The following is a 21223-nucleotide window of genomic DNA, read 5'->3' as shown; positions in this document are numbered from 1 at the left end:
TTTTAGAAATGTTTCCTAATTCATTAAAAATGAAAAGCTGAAATGTCAGTAAGGATTCAACCCCTTTGTTATGCCAAGCCTAAATAAATTCAGGAGGGAACATTTTCTTAACCCTTTGAGCATGGTGAAGTTATTAGTTAGACTTTGGATGGTGTATCAATACACAACAAAGATGCAGGCGTCCTTACTAACTCCGTTTGCCGGAGAGGAAGGAAATGGCTCAGGGATTTCACCATGAGGCCAATGGTTACTTTATAACAGTTACAGAGTTTAATGGCTGTGATAGAAGACTGAGGATGGGTCAACAACCTTGTAGTTATTCCACAATACTAACCTAAATTACAGTGTGAAAAGAATAAATCCTGTACAGAATAAACATATTCCAAAACATGCATCCTGTTTGCAACAAGGCACTAAAGTAATACTGTCAGAAATGTGGCAAAGCAATTCAGTTTTTGTCCTGAACACAAAGTGTTATGTTTGGGGCATATACAACCCATTACAGAGTACCACACTCCATATTTCCAAGCATAGTGGTGGCTGCGTCATGTTATGGGTGTGATTGTAAGTGTTAAGGACTAGGGAGTTTTCCAGGATAATAAATACGTGGAATGGAGCTAAGCACGGGCAAAATCCTAGAGGAAAACCTGGTTCAGTCTGCTTTCCACCAGACACCGGGATATGAATTACCCCTTCAGCAGGACAATAACCTAAAACACGAGTTGCTTACCAAGAAGACAATAATGTTCCTGAGTGGCCGAGATACCGTCTTGACTTAAATCTACTTGAAAATATATGTTGAACTGAAAATGGTTGTCTAGCAATGATCAACAACCAATTTGACAGAGCTTGAAGAATTTAGAAAAGAATAATTGGCAAATATTGAACAATCCAGGTGTGCAAAGCTCTTAGAGACTAACCCAGAAAGACTCACAGCTGTAATCACTGTTAGAGACTTACCCAGAAGACTCACAGCTGCAATCACTGTTAGAGACTTACCCAGAAAGACTCACAGCTGTAATCACTGTTAGAGACTTACCCAGAAAGACTCACAGCAGTAATCACTGTTAGAGACTTACCCAGAAAGACTCACAGCTGCAATCACTGTTAGAGACTTACCCAGAAAGACTCACAGCTGCAATCACTGTTAGAGACTTACCCAGAAAGACTCACAGCTGCAATCACTGCCGAAGGTGATTCTAACATGTATTGGTGTGAATACTTGTGTAAATGAGATATTTCTGTATTTCATCTTTCAATACATTTGCAAAAATGTCTAATCATGTTTCCACTTTGTCATTATGGGGTTGTCATTATTGACTGTAGATGGGTGAGAAGGAAAACCAATGTGAATCCATGTTGAATTCAGGCCGTAACACAACAACATGTGGAATAAGTCAAGGGGCATGACTACATTCTGAAGGCACTGTAGATGTTTGGGATTCTTGCAGTCAAAAGACTTTATAACTATGTTCCGACCATCCGCTCAGGGAAAACTCGGCCCACGGCTGAATGTAATTGGGGGCCCCTGTCTGCTTCACCTTCCTTGTATGACTGGGGTCAACCGGGGTCATGACTGGGTTAGGAGAGTTCCATCTCTCTCATTGACCTGCGTGGGGATAATACTGGTCCCCTTCTTTTCCTATCTCTTGTTTACTTATTCTCACTCTTCTCAGACTCTCTCTTGATCTATATTATTAAATCATCCTCCTCTCCCTGTCCCTCTCTGTCTCTCTCTCCATCTCTCTCTCTGGCATTCCCCTCAGGTGGAAACTCTTGTTATTATACCTCTGAAGGATGCTATGGTCTCTCTCTGGCATTCCCCTCAGGTGGAAACTCTTGTTATTATACCTCTGAAGGATGCTATGGTCTCTCTCTGGCATTCCTCGCCGGCCTTGTTGGCTCTCGTATAAAACCTCCGAGATAAGAAGCCCTCAGTGGTCAGTGTTCAACTGAAGGGGAAGTATTGAAAAGAGACAGAAGTAAATAGCTGGAGCAGTGTGTACCATCCCAGTCCTAGCTGGAGGAGTGTGGCTGGAGGACCATGACTGACTGACTGATCTCTCTGCCCTCATTTCTCTGGAGTCTACAACTGTTTCAGATCAGAGAGGATCATTTCATGCCCAAAAGTCCTCATCCAAATGACATGGGTTTTATGTTTCAGAAAACTGTGACATTTCAGAGACTATAATCATGTCATTTTTTGTGTTCGTTGGCCTATATGTCTTGGTCCAGATAGAACAGTAATTGCAGGCAGCAGTCTTGTAAGAGCTGTCTTTTTAGATGCTATTTCTCTCTCTTTCACCTCTGTCTAGTTGCCGTTGGAAACACCTCGGGTGTTTTTGTTTTGAGTTTGGACAGGATCATTTTTCTTATGAGTGATGCTCTTTGGAGTGCAGAAGCTTGAATTGTGTGTGTGTGTGTGTGTGTGTGTGTGTGTGTGTGTGCGCATAGCAGCAGCAGCAGCAGGGAGCAACTGAGATTTTTGCATTTTGTGTGTGTGTGTGTGTGGTCTCTAAGAACCAGAGTGCCTGTTAAAATGCATAATTGATATAGGCAACACCTTTTCTCTCACTTCCACTTGGAGCTGTCTGTGAGTGAAGCGTCATGCTCTGCCAAATGTCCTCCTCCCAAGAGATGTGTTCTCCTCATCTTCAGTACCGCTGTCAGTTCCCACAGCTTTGTTGGACAGAGGCAGCCTAGTGGCAGTATTCTTAAGACCGACTTTATTTGGGTGAAGTAGGATTGTATAATGTGGGTAGGTGATAATGTGTTGTTATCCGACAGGTCATTATAGTTGAAAACAGTGGAGCTTCTTAACAGCAGTGAAAGGGACTTGTAATGACTCCCCAGAGATCACAATGGATCTCTTCATCTCTGTTGTGCCTTCTTGCCCCCTGTCCCTCTCCCCCTCCTCTTTCCCCAATCTCCCTCTTCCATCACTCTCTCTCCTCCCCACCCGGTCCCTTCTCACTGATCAGCCAATCAGGGGAGGGGGGGGCTTATGACCCACAAGGGTTGCCATGGCAATGCCTGCCTCCCGGAGTACATGTCATGCATGTTAAGTGGCTTACACACACACACACACACACACACACACACACACACACACACACACACACACACACACACCCCCCCCCCCCCGAGTTATGTGTGTTAGGTCAGACCACAGATAATAAAATATGAGTGCTGGGTAACTGTCTCTGTAACGTGTTATACAGGCCCTCGCTGCCTGCCTCTGGGTAACGGTCTCTGTAACGTGTTATACAGGCCCTCGCTGCCTGCCTCTGGGTAACTGTCTCTGTAACGTGTTATACAAGCCCTCGCTGCCTGCCTCTGGGTAACTGTCTCTGTAACGTGTTATACAGGCCCTCGCTGCCTGTCTCTGGGTAACTGTCTCTGTAACGTGTTATACAGGCCCTCGCTGCCTGCCTCTGGGTAACTGTCTCTGTAACGCGTTATACAGGCCCTCGCTGCCTGCCTCTGGGTAACTGTCTCTGTAACGTGTTATACAAGCCCTCGCTGCCTGTCTCTGGGTAACTGTCTCTGTAACGTGTTATACAGGCCCTCGCTGCCTGCCTCTGGGTAACTGTCTCTGTAACGTGTTATACAAGCCCTCGCTGCCTGTCTCTGGGTAACTGTCTCTGTAACGTGTTATACAGGCCCTCGCTGCCTGTCTCTGGGTAACTGTCTCTGTAACGTGTTATACAGGCCCTCGCTGCCTGCCTCTGGGTAACTGTCTCTGTAACGTGTTATACAGGCCCTCGCTGCCTGTCTCTGGGTAACTGTCTCTGTAACGCGTTATACAGGCCCTCGCTGCCTGCCTCTGGGTAACTGTCTCTGTAACGTGTTATACAGGCCCTCGCTGCCTGTCTCTGGGTAACTGTCTCTGTAACGCGTTATACAGGCCCTCGCTGCCTGCCTCTGGGTAACTGTCTCTGTAACGTGTTATACAGGCCCTCGCTGCCTGTCTCTGGGTAACTGTCTCTGTAACGTGTTATACAGGCCCTCGCTGCCTGCCTCTGGGTAACTGTCTCTGTAACGTGTTATACAGGCCCTCGCTGCCTGCCTCTGGGTAACTGTCTCTGTAACGTGTTATACAGGCCCTCGCTGCCTGCCTCTGGGTAACTGTCTCTGTAACGTGTTATACAGGCCCTCGCTGCCTGTCTCTGGGTAACTGTCTCTGTAACGTGTTATACAAGCCCTCGCTGCCTGTCTCTGGGTAACTGTCTCTGTAACGTGTTATACAAGCCCTCGCTGCCTGTCTCTGGGTAACTGTCTCTGTAACGTGTTATACAAGCCCTCGCTGCCTGTCTCTGGGTAACTGTCTCTGTAACGTGTTATACAGGCCCTCGCTGCCTGCCTCTGGGTAACTGTCTCTGTAACGTGTTATACAGGCCCTCGCTGCCTGCCTCTGGGTAACTGTCTCTGTAACGTGTTATACAGGCCCTCGCTGCCTGTCTCTGGGTAACTGTCTCTGTAACGTGTTATACAGGCCCTCGCTGCCTGCCTCTGGGTAACTGTCTCTGTAACGTGTTATACAGGCCCTCGCTGCCTGCCTCTGGGTAACTGTCTCTGTAACGTGTTATACAGGCCCTCGCTGCCTGCCTCTGGGTAACTGTCTCTGTAACGTGTTATACAAGCCCTCGCTGCCTGCCTCTGGGTAACTGTCTCTGTAACGTGTTATACAGGCCCTCGCTGCCTGTCTCTGGGTAACTGTCTCTGTAACGTGTTATACAGGCCCTCGCTGCCTGCCTCTGGGTAACTGTCTCTGTAACGTGTTATACAGGCCCTCGCTGCCTGCCTCTGGGTAACTGTCTCTGTAACGTGTTATACAGGCCCTCGCTGCCTGCCTCTGGGTAACTGTCTCTGTAACGTGTTATACAGGCCCTCGCTGCCTGTCTCTGGGTAACTGTCTCTGTAACGTGTTATACAGGCCCTCGCTGCCTGTCTCTGGGTAACTGTCTCTGTAACGTGTTATACAGGCCCTCGCTGCCTGCCTCTGGGTAACTGTCTCTGTAACGTGTTATACAGGCCCTCGCTGCCTGTCTCTGGGTAACTGTCTCTGTAACGTGTTATACAGGCCCTCGCTGCCTGCCTCTGGGTAACTGTCTCTGTAACGTGTTATACAGGCCCTCGCTGCCTGTCTCTGGGTAACTGTCTCTGTAACGTGTTATACAGGCCCTCGCTGCCTGTCTCTGGGTAACTGTCTCTGTAACGTGTTATACAAGCCCTCGCTGCCTGCCTCTGGGTAACTGTCTCTGTAACGTGTTATACAGGCCCTCGCTGCCTGCCTCTGGGTAACTGTCTCTGTAACGTGTTATACAGGCCCTCGCTGCCTGCCTCTGGGTAACTGTCTCTGTAACGTGTTATACAGGCCCTCGCTGCCTGCCTCTGGGTAACTGTCTCTGTAACGTGTTATACAAGCCCTCGCTGCCTGCTCCGTGTGTGTGTGTGTGTGTGTGTGTGTGTGTGTGTGTGTGTGTGTGTGTGTGTGTGATCTCTCACATTGATTCTAAGCAGGATCAGCCTATTATAGCAGAGGAAGCTCTGGTTATTCTGTGTGGTATCACACACACACATTCCTGATGCCACAGCACCACCTGGAATGTCAGAGTGAGTGCTTCAGAGCGCTCCAAGCAGTGAAATCACACACTCTCTCTGTCTCTCCTTGTGGAGCTGCTCTGCTCAGTGAGGAATGGACACACACACACACACACACACACACACACACACACACACACACACACACACAAACCTCTCACCCAGGCAGCTCCCAAAGCTGTCAGAGCCCAGTAACTGGAATACAGATACCACAGGTGTGTGTGTGTGTGTGTGTTGGCTGCTCTCTTTTTAACAGTGAACAGACACTCCCTCCAGGCTTCCTTGTGAGAGAGAGCGAGAGAGAGATCGATGTTAATTAAGGAGTATTAGCAGCAGTAGTCTTCAGTCGATGGTCAATAACAACTCTGGCAGACACCCATCTCTGGCCTTCTGCCATGGTGACGCACAGCTTTCAGATACTATCTGAACCCAGTCACACAGATTTCCCCTGTTGCTTTAGCCTTCTTTTGTCCAGAGAGAGAGATTATAGAATTGGGGAGGGATGGAAGGAAGAGAGGATGGAAGGAAGAGAGGAGCGGGACAGATGGAGAGCACACATTTCAGCCAACAGTGGGACTGTCGTGATCCCTGGAGAGACGTTATTAGAAGTGTGTGGTGGCAGGGGGTTGTACTGCATAAGGACAGTAGCTGATGATTAGCATTCAGGATTTCCCTCAGAGCGTTTTTACAGCTCTTCACATCCTACCACCTTTTATTAGTTAACCTCAATGTGTACCATTTAGAGGTCGACCGATTATGATTTTTCAACGCCGATACCGATTATTGGAGGACCCAAAAAAAAGCCTCTACCGATTTAATCGGCCGCTTTATTATTTTTTATTATTATTATTATAGTTTTTTATTTATTTGTAATAATGACAATTACAACAATACTGAATGAACACTTATTTTAACTTAACATAATACATCAATAAAACCAATTTTGCCTCAAATAAATAATGAAACATGTTCAATTTGGTTTAAATAATGCAAAAACAAAGTGTTGGAGAAGAAAGTAAAAGTGCAATATGTGCAATGTAAGAAAGCTAACGTTTAAGTGCCTTGCTCAGAACATGAGAACATATGAAAGCTGGTGGTTCCTTTTAACATGAGTCTTCAATATTCCCAGTTAAGAAGTTTTAGGTTGTAGTTATTATAGGAATTATAGGACTATTTCTCTCTATACAATTTGTATTTCATATACCTTTGACTATTGGATGTTCTTATAGGCACTTTAGTATTGCCAGTGTAACAGTATAGCTTCCGTCCCTCTCCTCGCTCCTACCTGGGCTTGAACCAGGAACATATCGACAACAGCCACCATCGAAGCAGCGTTACCCATGCAGAGCAAGGGGAACAACTACTCCAAGTCTCAGAGCGAGTGACGTTTGAAACGCTATTAGCGCGCACCCGGCTAACTAGCTAGCCATTTCACATCAGTTACACCAGCCTAATCTTGGGAGTTGATAGGCTTGAAGTCATAAACAGCTCAATGCTTAAAGCATTGCGAAGAGCTGCTGGCAAACGCACGAAAGTGCTGTTTGAATGAATGCTTATGAGCCTGCTGGTGCCTACCATCGCTCAGACTGCCCTATCAAATCATAGACTTAATAACACACAGAAATACGAGCCTTTGGTCATTAATATGGTCGAATCCGGAAACGATCATCTCGAAAACAAAACGTTTATTCTTTCAGTGAAATACAGAACCGTTCCGTATTTTATCTAACGGGTGGCAACCCTAAGTCTAAGTATTGCTGTTACATTGTACAACCTTCAATGTTATGTCATAATTAATTATGGCCTTTGTTAGGAATAATTGGTCTTCACACAGTTCGCAATGAGCCAGGCGACCCAAACTGCTGCACATACCCTGACTGCTTGCACAGAACGCAAGAGAAGTGACACAATTTCCCTAGTTATAAGAAATTCATGTTAGCAGGCAATATTAACTAAATATGCAGGTTTAAAAATATATACTTGTGTGTTGATTTTAAAGAAAGGCATTGATGTTTATGGTTAGGTACATTGGTGCAACGACAGGGCTTTTTTCGCAAATGCGCTTGTTAAATCATCACCCGTTTGTCGAAGTAGGCTGTGATTCGATGAGAAATGAACAGGCGCCGCATCGATTATATGCAACGCAGGACAAGCTAGATAACTACACATGGTTGATGATATTACTAGTTTAACTAGTGATTATGTTAAGATTGATTGTTTTTTATAAGATACGTTTAATGCTAGCTAGCAACTTACCTTGGCTTCTTGCTGCCCTCGCGTAAATAAGAATGTGTTTTTGAAAATATTCTTGAAAATAAGAGTGTTCTTGAAAATAAGAATGTGTTCTTAACTGACTTGCCTAGTTAAATAAAGGTGTATAATTTTTTTTTTATATATATATTTTTTTAAACGGCAAATCGGTGTCCAAAAATACAGATTACCGATTGTTATGAAAACTTGAAATCGGCCCTAATTAATCGGCCATTCCGATTAATCGGTCGACCCCCATATTGTTGGGTAAAAAATATACTGACATTTTCTACTTACAAGTCCAATCAACAATTAATTTATTGATTTATTTATCAATTAAAATAATCAGATGTATATTATATACAGGTACAAACTAGCTATATTTTGTATATTTTCACAAACAAAATAAACAAGAGTTGATCAAGCTGAGAATCCACCATCTCTTCCCTCTCCTGACTTCTCTCTGAGTGCCCTGCTGTGTGTGGCAGACAGACAGAGGGGTGTGTGTGATGTGCATGTGTTGGTAACAGACTCTCTCGAGTTTCTCTGTGTGTGAGAACATTTAAATACAGTCTCTCCTAGCCTGCCCCCTACTGTTGTTTTAGCCCAGTCTCAGCCACGCACACACACTCACCCTCCATCACACTCCCTAGACACACTCAACAAAGAGACAAAACACCACAGAAACTCACGGTTAACTTATTGAGAGGTTAAATTCATTTTCAAATGATTAAAACCTTGTTAAAGCCGTATAAAGTGTGTTTATGTTGATGGAGATGAGAGGACTTTGTGGATCATACTGCCTTTGGTGGCTGAAGCAGGGTACTGCACCCACTCGTTGATATTTACTACACTAGACCTAATATTTAGTAATGACTGTTATTTCTATAAATAGGGCCAGGAGTTTTTTCCAAGCCAGGCAAGCAAATTGACTAGGACAAACGTCAGATCTAACGTATAGCCTGTAGAAGGAGCCCTAGAGTTTTCCTGACTTTGCAACCGTGAAAAACTCTGGGGTCTAACCAGTTAAAAAATGATTTTTCCCTTTTCATAAAGGATCAGATTTGATAGCAAAACGTTATGGGATTTGTTGTGAAGATTTTTTCCGCAATACTTTTTCTTCACATTAAAAGTTGAAATCACGTTGTTTAAAATGATTAGAATTTATAATGTTGTGGTTGAAATAATTTAAATCTAATTGAATTGTTTAGACTGTTGACCTGATTAGACCTCTTTCTGTTTGAAACGATACTCTCGACACGCCCCCTCTAGACTTTACTGTTGCACTTCCTAAAGTGGCCAGTTGGTGTCTCCCTTTCCCCTCTTTCTCCTCTACTCTGCCTGCTTTATCTCTCTCCTTCTCCCTCATTCTTTCTCCTATCATTCCTTTTTTCGTTCTCTTTTTCAAGTTCCGTAAATGTTGAGAATATTCCAAACTAAATCACCAGACATATGTGACAAATGGCTAAACTGTGGTTGTCTCTGTCTCGTCTGCTCTCTCAGGGGCTGGTGTGTTGTGAGAGCTGTATCTCCAGTGTTGAGTGAATTTGGTCACCCCTCTGGAACCCCCACCACACACGTGCACGGCTGACCCACACCCGAGCCACACCCCTCCCTCCCTCCCGCGGACCACCTACTCTTTCCTGAGGACACACACCTCCCCTGCAGCAGTCAGGATGATCACCTCTGAGCTGCCTGTCCTACAGTGAGTCTTTCCCTGTTGCTTCGTCAACCAAAGCCTCATTAAGAGATCACAACACTCCCCTGATGCGGTAATTAGTCGAACGTAGGTGTGTGTAATGTATGTTGTGACCGCTGAGTGTGGGTAGAATTCTGTATGTGTATCCCTCTCAGTATAAGTGTGTGTGTGTGTGTGTGTGTGCAGGGACTCGTCCATTGAGAGCGGAGCAGCAGACACAGTGAGTCTGAGTGTGAGTGTGAGTGAGCTGGAGGACCCGACAGACACTAAAGGGAAGAAGAAGAGAGGCAGGCCTGGCAGACCACCAGTAAGAACACCTTTCTACAAGGTTCCTTCTCTCTACATAGTCTCTTCCTGTATATCTGAATCCGTTGCCCCTCCCCTTTTTAGGCAGCCAATAAGAAGCCTCGGAAGTCCCCGGCGGAGAAGGCTACAGGCGGGGCTAAAGGGAGGAAGGCCAATGGGATCCCTCAGACCAACGGTGAGGGAGGAGACCCTGTCACCCTGTTTGAGGTGGTCAGAATGGGAAAGAGTGCCATGCAGTCTGTGGTTGATGACTGGATCGAGTCGTACAAGCAGGACCGAGACATCGCTTTACTGGACCTCATTAACTTCTTCATCCAGTGTTCTGGCTGCAAAGGTATTACTGTCATAGTCTACTGTTAACTGCTACCTACACACCAGACAATATTCTGATTTATATAGGCCTCATTTCCAGGTTGGTTGTTGAATTGTTGTATTGTGGTTGTGCGTAACCCTCTTCAGGTACCGTGCGCATTGAGATGTTCCGGAACATGCAGAACGCTGAGATCATCAGGAAGATGACAGAGGAGTTTGACGAGGTAATGCATCAAAGCTGTCTTTGGTCGGATGAGTGGCGGGAGGGAAGGATGGGAGGGAGGGTAATAGATCAACATATTGATCATGTTTATCTGTGGTCTGCAGGACAGTGGAGACTACCCTCTCACCATGTCCTCACCCCAGTAATAGATCAACATATTGATCATGTTTATCTGTGGTCTGCAGGACAGTGGAGACTACCCTCTCACCATGTCCTCACCCCAGTAATAGATCAACATATTGATCATGTTTATCTGTGGTCTGCAGGACAGTGGAGACTACCCTCTCACCATGTCCTCACCCCAGTAATAGATCAACATATTGATCATGTTTATCTGTGGTCTGCAGGACAGTGGAGACTACCCTCTCACCATGTCCTCACCCCAGTAATAGATCAACATATTGATCATGTTTATCTGTGGTCTGCAGGACAGTGGAGACTACCCTCTCACCATGTCCTCACCCCAGTAATAGATCAACATATTGATCATGTTTATCTGTGGTCTGCAGGACAGTGGAGACTACCCTCTCACCATGTCCTCACCCCAGTAATAGATCAACATATTGATCATGTTTATCTGTGGTCTGCAGGACAGTGGAGACTACCCTCTCACCATGCCCGGGCCGCTGTGGAAGAAGTTCCGCTACAACTTCTGTGAGTTCATCTGCGTATTGATACGTCAGTGCCAGTACAGCATCATCTATGATGAGTACCTCATGGACACGGTCATATCCCTCCTCACGGGACTATCTGACTCACAGGTCAGAGCTTTCAGACACACCAGCACACTGGCAGGTAAGAGACTCTCTCTCTCTCTCTCTCTCTCTCTCTCTCTCTGTCTCTCTGTCTCTCTGTCTCTCTCTGTCTCTCTCTGTCTCTCTGTGTCTCTGTCTCTCTCTGTGTCTCTGTGTGAGGGTAGTAGAACTGAAGACCAGTGTCATTGCTCTGTGTAGATTACAAGATGTATCTAAAAGTCTCTGTAATATATATATTTGTGGTTGTTGAAGATGTGTTGGGCCTGTCTGTCCTCTCCCTCCAGCGATGAAGTTGATGACAGCGTTGGTGAATGTAGCGTTGAACCTCAGTATCCACCAGGACAACACCCAGAGACAGTATGAGGCTGAGAGGAACAAGATGGCCGGAAAACGAGCCAATGAGAAGCTAGAGCTGCTGCTGCAGAAGAGGAAGGAGGTACGTGATTGGTCTGCTGGTGGTTGGAGGAGGGGCTAGGATTCAACATCTTGTCTTCCTCTAAGACAGACCACACACACACAAACACACACACACACACACACACACTGACCTCCTGACTGTCCTCCCCCACAGCTCCAGGAGAACCAGGATGAGATTGAGAACATGATGAACTCTATCTTTAAAGGAATCTTTGTCCACCGCTACAGGTACACACACACACACACACACACACACACACACACACACACACACAGTAATGAAAGTAGTGATGAAGACGTTGGTGTGTTTCAGGGATGCTATAGCTGAGATCAGAGCTATCTGTATTGAGGAGATTGGAGTTTGGATGAAGATGTACTCTGACGCCTTCCTCAACGACAGCTACCTGAAATATGTAGGATGGACCTTACACGACCGGGTAGACACACACACACACACACACACACACACACACACACACACACACACACACACACACACACACACACACACACACAGGGGCATGCACATAGACACTTACACTCTTTCTGTCTCTCTTTGTCTGTCTCTCTCTCGGTCTCCTCTCTCTCGGTCTCCTCTCTCTCTCGGTCTCCTCTCTCTCTCGGTCTCCTCTCTCTCTCGGTCTCCTCTCTCTCTCGGTCTCCTCTCTCTCTCTCTGTCTCCTCTCTCTCTCTCTCTGTCTCCTCTCTCTCTCTGTCTCCTCTCTCTCTCTCTCTCTCTCTCTGTCTCCTCTCTCTCTCCCTCTCTCTCTCTCTCTGTCTCCTCTCTCTCTCTCCCTCTCTCTCTCTCTCTCTCTCTCTCTCTGTCTCCTCTCTCTCTCTCTCTCTCTCTCTCTCTCTCTGTCTCCTCTCTCTCTCTGTCTCCTCTCTCTCTCTGTCTCCTCTCTCTGTCTCTGTCTCCTCTCTCTGTCTCTCTCTGTCTCCTCTCTCTGTCTCTCTCTGTCTCCTCTCTCTCTCTCTCTGTCTCCTCTCTCTCTCTCTCTCTCTGTCTCCTCTCTCTCTCTCTGTCTCCTCTCTCTCTCTCTCTCTGTCTCTCTCTCCTCTCTCGGTCTCCTCTCTCTCTCTCTGTCTCCTCTCTCTCTGTCTCCTCTCTCTCTCTCTGTCTCCTCTCTCTCTCTCTCTCTGTCTCCTCTCTCTCTCTCTCTCTCTGTCTCCTCTCTCTCTCTCTGTCTCCTCTCTCTCTCTCTCTCTCTCTCTCTCTCTCTCTCTGTCTCCTCTCTCTCTCTCTCTCTCTGTCTCCTCTCTCTCTCTGTCTCCTCTCTCTCTCTGTCTCCTCTCTCTCTCTGTCTCCTCTCTCTGTCTCTGTCTCCTCTCTCTGTCTCTCTCTGTCTCCTCTCTCTCTCTCTCTGTCTCCTCTCTCTCTCTCTCTCTCTGTCTCCTCTCTCTCTCTCTGTCTCCTCTCTCTCTCTCTCTCTGTCTCTCTCTCCTCTCTCGGTCTCCTCTCTCTCTCGGTCTCCTCTCTCTCTCTCTGTCTCCTCTCTCTCTGTCTCCTCTCTCTCTCTCTGTCTCCTCTCTCTCTCTCTCTCTGTCTCCTCTCTCTCTCTCTCTCTCTCTGTCTCCTCTCTCTCTCTCTGTCTCCTCTCTCTCTCTCTCTCTCTCTGTCTCCTCTCTCTCTCTCTCTCTCTCTGTCTCCTCTCTCTCTCTCTCTCTCTGTCTCCTCTCTCTCTCTCTCTGTCTCCTCTCTCTCTCTGTCTCTCTCTCCTCTCTCTCTCTCTCTCTGTCTCCTCTGTCTCTCTCTGTCTCCTCTGTCTCTCTCTGTCTCCTCTCTCTCTCTGTCTCCTCTCTCTCTCTCTGTCTCTCTGTCTCCTCTCCTCTGTCTCCTCTCTCTGTGTCTCTGCGTAGCAAGGTGAGGTACGTCTGAAGTGTCTGAAGGCTCTCCAGAACCTGTACACCAACAGAGAGCTGTTTCCTAAACTGGAGCTGTTCACCAACCGCTTCAAGGACCGCATCGTGTCCATGACTCTGGATAAGGAGTATGATGTGGCTGTGGAGGCTATTAGACTGATCACGCTCATCCTGCAGTACGTAGCAACACACACACGAGTACATATCAACTAGTGGTGCAACGGATCACAAAACTCACTGATTGGATCACGGTTTTGAGTCGCGGATCGGATAATTTTTCGGATCAGCAACCAAAAAAAAGGGTAAAAGTAACTTTCCATTTATTACTTAAAGCAAGGAACTTTTCAATGTTGAAATAAAATCTTCAATACTCAATTGTTAAATTAACTTCTCAAGGGTACGGGGCAGTATTTTGACGTCCGGATGAAAAGTGTGCCCGTAGTAAACTGCCTGCTACTCAGGCCCAGAATGTAGGATATGCAAGTTATTAGTAGATTTGGATAGAAAACACTCTGAAGTTTCTAAAAACTGTTTGAATGATGTCTGTGAGTATAACAGAACTCATATGGCAGGCAAAACCCTGAGAAAAATCCAACCAGGAGGTTGAAAATCTGAGGCTTGTAGATTTTTTTAATTCCCTATTCAAACTACAGTGACTTAGGGGTCATTTTGCAGTTCCTAAGGCTTCCACTAGATGTCAACAGTCTTTAGAACGTTGTTACAGGCTTCTACTGTGACCTGGAAGGGAATGACAGTCATGTCTACCAGGTGTCTGGCTGAGTGCCATTAGATCATTCATGCGCGTGGCCGTCAGCGCGAGGTGCTTTCTTTTTCCTTTCTGAAGACAAAGGATTTGTCCGGTCGGAATATTATCGAAGATGTATGATAAAAACATCCTAAAGATTGATGCTATACATCGTTTGACATGTTTCTACAAACTGTAGTATAACTTTTTGGACTTTTCGTCTCAACAAAATGCGCGAGCATGGCGCATTTGGATAACTCGTCTGAACGCGCGAACAAAACAGAGGTATATGGATATTATCGAAACAAAACAAACATTTATGGTGGAACTGGGATTCCTGGGAGTGCATTCCGACGAAGATCATCAAAGGTAAGTGAATATTTATAACACTATTTCGGACTTTTTTGGACTCCAACATGGCGCCTTTCTATAATGGCGGTTGTTGTTCTCTGAGCGCCGTACTCAGATTATTGCAAAGTGTGCTTTCTCCGTGAAGCTTTTTTGAAATCTGACACAGCGGTTGCATTAAGGAGAGGTGTATCTATAATTCTTTCAATAACTGTTCTATATTTTATCAACATTTATGATGAGTATTTCTGTAAATTGATGTTCTCATTCACCGGAAGTTTTGGGAGGCAAAACATTTCTGAACATTACACGCCAATGTAAAATGGGGTTTTTGGATATAAATATGAACCTTATTGAGAAAAACATACATGTATTGTGTAACATGAAGTCCTATGAGTGCCATCTGATGAAGATCATCAAAGGTTAGTGATTAATTCTAGCTGTATTTCTGTTTTTTGTGACGCCTCTCCTTGCTTGGAAAATGGCTGTGTGGTTTTTCTTGTTTACGTGCTGTCCTAACATAATCTAATATTATGCTTTCGCCGTAAAGCCTTTTTGAAATCGGACACTGTGATTAGATTAACCCCTGTGCGGCCTCGACATCCAGCGAAAAATCATATCGCCATTAGCATAACTAAATGTAATAATATTTTTTTTTTCAATTTTTTCAGTTTTATAGATACACCTCTCCTGAATCGAACCACGTTGTCCGATTTCAAAAAGGCTTTACAGCAAAAGCAAAACATTAGATTATGTTAGAGGAGTATATCGTAAAAGTAGCCACATAGCCATTTTCCGACCAACCACATGCATCACAAATAACCAAAAAACAGCTAAATGCAGCACTAACCTTTGACAATCTTCATCAGATGACACACCTAGGACATCATGTTATACAATGCATGCATTCTTTTGTTCGATAAAGTTCATATTTATATATAAAAACAGCATTTTACATCGGTGCGTAACGTTGACACTACTATTTTCCCTCAAATGCATCCGATGAAACAGAGCTACAATTTACTAAATTACTATTCGAAAACATTTTTAAAATGTAATATTGTCATTCTAAGATTTATAGATGAATATCTCTTGAAAGCACCTGTAATGCCAGATTTAAAATTAACTTTACTGGGTAATCATACTTTGCGATGAAAGGGGATGCGATACTCTGAAAAATAGGCTAACGTTACAGGTCAGCGCCATCTTGGAACAATCGCATATCACATCTAGTCTTGTATACTATTGTCAATAATCCCTTACCTTTGGTTGTCTTCATCAGAAAGCACTTCCAGGAATCCCAGGTCCACAACAAATGTATTTTAGTTCGAAAAAATTACTCCTTCATGTTCCAAGAGCTTGTTCTTGTTAGCGCGTCTGAAGGCTGATCCAAATGCTCCGTTGGCCGCGGGACAGCCATTTCGAGAAAATGCATTTTTTTCCCATTTAGGTTCGTTCAAACATGTCAAACGTTGTATAACATAAATCTTCAGGGCGTTTTTCAACAAGAGAGCCAATAAGATTCGAGGGGGAAGATTGCATTGTCTTTATAAACGTTTCGAAAGGGGAGGGTAACCAGGGCCGCCGGCGTCATAATGGTGATGGCCCTCTCCGTGTGACCACGTTCCACAGCGTCTCATTCATTCAGTTTTTACAGTAGGAGACTCAAACCACTTTGTAAAGACTGGGGACATCTAGTGGAAGCAATAGGAAGTGCTCAATGACGCATAGCTCACGGTGTGATTAATAGGCAACGTGATGAAGTTGAGTTCGCAATTCAGAATTCCACTTCCTGTTTCGATCTGTCTCGGGGTTTTGACTGCCATATGAGTTCTGTTATACTCACATACACCATTCAAACAGTTTTAGAAACTTTAGGGTGTTTTCTATCCACAAGTATTAATTATATGCATATCCTAGCTTCTGAGTTTGAGTAGTAGGCCGTTTAAAATGCGCTGTGGCGCCCCCTATCCTAGGCGACCGTCAAGAGGTTAAGGAGAATTTTATCTTTAAAATGGTGTATAATAGTTCTATGTTTTGAGAAATTTGATTTATGATATTTTCGTTGTTTTGAATTTGGCGCTCTGCTATTTCACTGGCTGTTGAATAGTGTCCACCGCAGGTGGGACGGTCACGTCCCACATACCCCAGAGAGGTTAAAGTGCAGTATGAGGCATGATAGCTTCTTCCTTTGAACAATAGTGAATGTAAAAGTAGCCTGTGTCCACATCATCAAACAAAAGTAAAGAAAGAAAGCAAAGCACATCTGAGAGGGGAGACCTCTGCAGTCACTATGGCCTCTGCCGTGGAGAACACCCTCTCTAGGAACTGAAGTGCCAGGCACAGCCAGGTAGCATCTTGTCATCATGGCAATGTGAGGGTATTTACACTCATTGCTTTTCCACCATGCCAGTGGATCACCATCCACTGGATCACCATGCCAGTGGATCACCAGGCCAGTGGATCACCAGGCCAGTGGATCACCAGGCCAGTGGATCACCAGGCCAGTGGATCACCAGGCCAGTGGATCACCAGGCCAGTGGATCACCAGGCCAGTGGAATGCTGCTTGCTGCCTTGTAGGATGCCACCTCCTCTTTGATGGTGTTGGCAAACATCTTGCCTGTGTCCTTGCTCATAAAGGTCTCCCTGAAAAGCTCCTTCATGGCTGAATTATTTTGTGGAGGAGATGCCTCTGAGTCTGGTCCGGTCAGCTCTGTGGCTTGACCCTGCAGAAACAATTACTTGTTCTATTAAACAAACTCATTATTTATTTTCATAGAACTATAAATGTGGCAATAACATTTAATAAAATCCATTTATTCCAAGTAAAAAATTGATGATTCTAATATCAATAGCATAGACTAAGATTAGACTGCAGTATATTTATTAAGTAATTCACTCTTATTGTTTTACCTCTTCAGTGGCCACGGTCACAGTGGTGAGATCACTATGTCCTCCGGTGTAGGACAGGGACTTGGACGGACAGGGACTAGGTGAGACAGGGACTTGAACAGACAGGGTCTAGGTGAGACAGGGACTTGAACAGACAGGGTCTAGGTGAGACAGGGACTTGAACAGACAGGGTCTAGGTGAGACAGGGTCTAGGTGAGACAGGGTCTAGGTGAGACAGGGACTAGGTGAGACAGGGACTAGGTGAGACAGGGACTAGGTGAGACAGGGACTAGGTGAGACGGGGACTTGAACAGACAGGGTCTAGGTGAGACGGGGACTTGAACAGACAGGGACTTGAACAGACAGGGTCTAGGTGAGACGGGGACTTGAACAGACAGGGACTTGAACAGACAGGGTCTAGGTGAGACGGGGACTTGAACAGACAGGGTCTAGGTGAGACGGGGACTTGAACAGACAGGGTCTAGGTGAGACGGGGACTAGAACAGACAGGGACTAGGTGAGAATGGGACTAGGTGAGAATGGGACTAGGTGAGAATGGGACTAGGTGAGAATGGGACTAGGTGAGAATGGGACTAGGTGAGACGGGGACTAGGTGAGACGGGGACTTGAACAGACAGGGTCTAGGTGAGACGGGGACTAGAACAGACGGGGACTAGGTGAGAATGGGACTAGGTGAGACTGGGACTAGGTGAGACGGGGACTTGAACAGACGGGGACTTGAACAGACGGGGACTTGAACAGACGGGGACTTGAACAGACGGGGACTTGAACAGACGGGGACTTGAACCTTGGATCCAGTGCAGTAGATCTATGAAGGTAGTCCTGTACATTAGGGGGTATCTGCGGTTCAGGTCCTCTCTAATGGCAGCCTTCACATCTCTAGTGATGGTGCTGTCTTCCTCACTTGGGGCCATGGATTGTAGAATCTGTTTTCAGAGGTAGGATCATGGACACAGACGGTGCAGTTTCAGTGCTCAGTAGGGTTGTAACCGTTTTGAGAGGTTTGAGCACCTGGAGGATCTCCTCTATCACTTTCACGTCATCATCAGACAGATGTGTTTATGGTTTTCCAGGGTCTTGTCTGTCAGTGCAGAGTATACAGCTGCCTGCTGCTCAAGATAGCGCTCCAACGTGTCAGAAGTGGAGTTCCATCTTGTTGTGACATGGTGTATGAGCTTGTGGGTCGGTAGCCGTAGGATTTCTAGCTGGGTCTTAAGCACATGAGCGGCTGTTGTGCTTCAGTGGAAACAGGAAACCACCTTCCTGATCCTCCCAAGGAGGCGGTCCATCTGGTTCACTGAGATTCCCCTTTTGAGATGCTAAATCGATCACATGTGCAAAGCAAGCTGCTATCTGTGGCCCCAGTCCAGCCTCTTTCACTGCATTTACTTGGTTCTTGGCATTATCTGTGGTGTAGTGAACAGTCACGTAGCTTTCTGTTACCCTGGAGGTCCACTCCTCTGTGGTGAGGGCAACAAAGGATGCCTTGAATAATTCATTGACAATTTTGATCTTTTCCTGTTCATAAAGATCTGACACGATCTTTATACTGAGGTGGGGGCGCCAGGGGATTTCCTAGTGTTGCTCAAGCACTTTCACCATATGTTCAAACCCTTTGTTTTCCACAACAGAGTACATGTCTGCAGCGATAAACATCCCAATAGATTTGGTGACGACTTTAGCCCGGTCTGATTCTGCAGCAAACGTCATAAATGCCCGCGGAGAGAAGTTGGCTGAGTTTGCTCCCGTCACTGACACACCAGGCTGACGACACTTTAAATGAGTGGCCATGCTCCATGTATTTCCATGATCATACGGCTTTCTGGTGGCACAACGCCTACACACCGTAATGCTGTTGTCCTCCACCCTTCTTCCGTCATCATATCGGACAGGGAAGACAAAATGCTCCCATACATGAGACTTAAATGAAGCGGGAGGCTTTTCCAGTTCCTCAGCTCCTCCGCCAGCCATGGAGAGCCACTGCTCTTTTTTCTTCTTTGCTTTTTGCAACGCCAGTATCCAGGATTGATGTTGGGATTCAACATGCCCCGTTCACGTGAACAGTACACACAACTGCTTTTAAAAAGAATAATGAAATCAACCTTCAGGCTTCAGAGTAAAACCCATCTGTCTTGTCTTTACCTTTTGACTGCAGCTCTGCATGGAGAAGTAGGGAATTCTTACTTTAAAACGTAACAGCGGCAGGAAAACTGGATTTCACACTACGATGGTTCAACTTTACAACTGATCTGGAAAACTGGATTTCACACTACGATGGTTCAACTTTACAACTGATCTGGAAAACTGGATTTCACACTACGATGGTTCAACTTTACAACTGATCTGGAAAACTGGATTTCACACTACGATGGTTCAACTTTACAACTGATCTGGAAAACTGGATTTCACACTACGATGGTTCAACTTTACAACTGATCTGGAAAACTGGATTTCACACTACGATGGTTCAACTTTACAACTGATCTGGAAAACTGGATTTCACACTACGATGGTTCAACTTTACAACTGATCTGGAAAACTGGATTTCACACTACGATGGTTCAACTTTACAACTGATCTGGAAAACTGGATTTCACACTACGATGGTTCAACTTTACAACTGATCTGGAAAACTGGATTTCACACTACGATGGTTCAACTTTACAACTGATCTGGAAAACTGGATTTCACACTACGATGGTTCAACTTTACAACTGATCTGCAGTTCACATGCGTGCTGAACCGTGGGGGGTGATCCGGACGGACCAACTACGGTCCGTTACACCACTAGTATCAACACACACACACACGTTTGCCATTTCACACATACTCGTATAATGGGGCCCTGTGTGCTTATTGTAACAGTTTGGGATTGGCTGCGGCGTTTTAATGTAACTATTTGTGATTGGTTGTTCTAGGGGCAGCGAGGATGCGTTGTCCAATGAGGACTGCGAGAATGTCTACCACCTGGTTTACTCCGCCCACAGACCTGTCGCCGTGGCAGCAGGAGAGTTCCTGCACAGGAAGTGAGTCTGCCTGCCTGCCTGAGTGTTGGAACTCAACCCATAAATCCATTCAGCAATTATTATTGGCTGATATTGACCTTTTCCAGCAACATTCCACTTTGTGTGCAGGTTGTTCAGTAGACATGACCCCCAGGCAGAGGAGGAGTTGGCTAAGAGGAGAGGGAGGAGCAGCCCCAACGGGAACCTCCTGCGCATGCTGGTGCTGTTCTTCTTGGAGAGTGAGCTTCATGAACATGCAGCCTATCTGGTGGACTCTCTGTGGGAGAGCTCTCAGGAGCTGCTGAAGGACTGGGAGTGTATGACTGAATTACTGCTGGAGGAGCCTGTACAAGGAGAGGAGGGTGAGACCCTCTAGAGCTTTACCATAACTCACTGCTTAATTGTTTATGTCCCGGTATCTGTTTATGTCCCGGTATCTGTTTATGTCCCGGTATCTGTTTATGTCCCGGTATCTGTTTATGTCCCGGTATCTGTTTATGTCCCGGTATCTGTTTATGTCCCGGTATCTGTTTATGTCCCGGTATCTGTTTATGTCCCGGTATCTGTTTATGTCCCGGTATCTGTTTATGTCCCAGTATCTGTTTATGTCCCGGTATCTGTTTATGTCCCAGTATCTGTTTATGTCCCGGTATCTGTTTACGTCCCGGTATCTGTTTACGTCCCGGTATCTGTTTACGTCCCGGTATCTGTTTACGTCCCGGTATCTGTTTACGTCCCGGTATCTGTTTATGTCCCGGTATCTGTTTACGTCCCGGTATCTG

The 21223-nt window shown here is 45.7% G+C and overlaps 1 protein-coding gene across 1 annotated transcript in view; it reads left to right on the top strand.

Annotated features, from left to right (window-relative positions):
* Positions 1 to 21223, top strand: part of LOC106575446 (cohesin subunit SA-1) — a 44846-nt gene that overhangs the window by 12492 nt on the left and 11131 nt on the right. The window contains exons 2-12 of the mRNA XM_082963489.1: positions 9358 to 9559; positions 9740 to 9860; positions 9944 to 10193; positions 10319 to 10395; positions 10985 to 11189; positions 11434 to 11585; positions 11721 to 11794; positions 11880 to 12003; positions 13427 to 13605; positions 20355 to 20462; positions 20571 to 20803. Coding sequence (XP_082819615.1) covers positions 9531 to 9559; positions 9740 to 9860; positions 9944 to 10193; positions 10319 to 10395; positions 10985 to 11189; positions 11434 to 11585; positions 11721 to 11794; positions 11880 to 12003; positions 13427 to 13605; positions 20355 to 20462; positions 20571 to 20803 — 1552 coding nt within the window. The 5' untranslated portion in view covers positions 9358 to 9530. The remainder of the gene's footprint in view (positions 1 to 9357; positions 9560 to 9739; positions 9861 to 9943; positions 10194 to 10318; positions 10396 to 10984; positions 11190 to 11433; positions 11586 to 11720; positions 11795 to 11879; positions 12004 to 13426; positions 13606 to 20354; positions 20463 to 20570; positions 20804 to 21223) is intronic.

This window comes from Salmo salar, chromosome 17 (assembly GCF_965601325.2).
Source record: "Salmo salar chromosome 17, fSalSal1, whole genome shotgun sequence".
In the NCBI taxonomy this organism is placed as follows: domain Eukaryota; kingdom Metazoa; phylum Chordata; class Actinopteri; order Salmoniformes; family Salmonidae; genus Salmo; species Salmo salar.
Note: the sequence above shows the minus strand (reverse complement) of the source record. Positions and strands in the feature narration are given on the sequence as shown.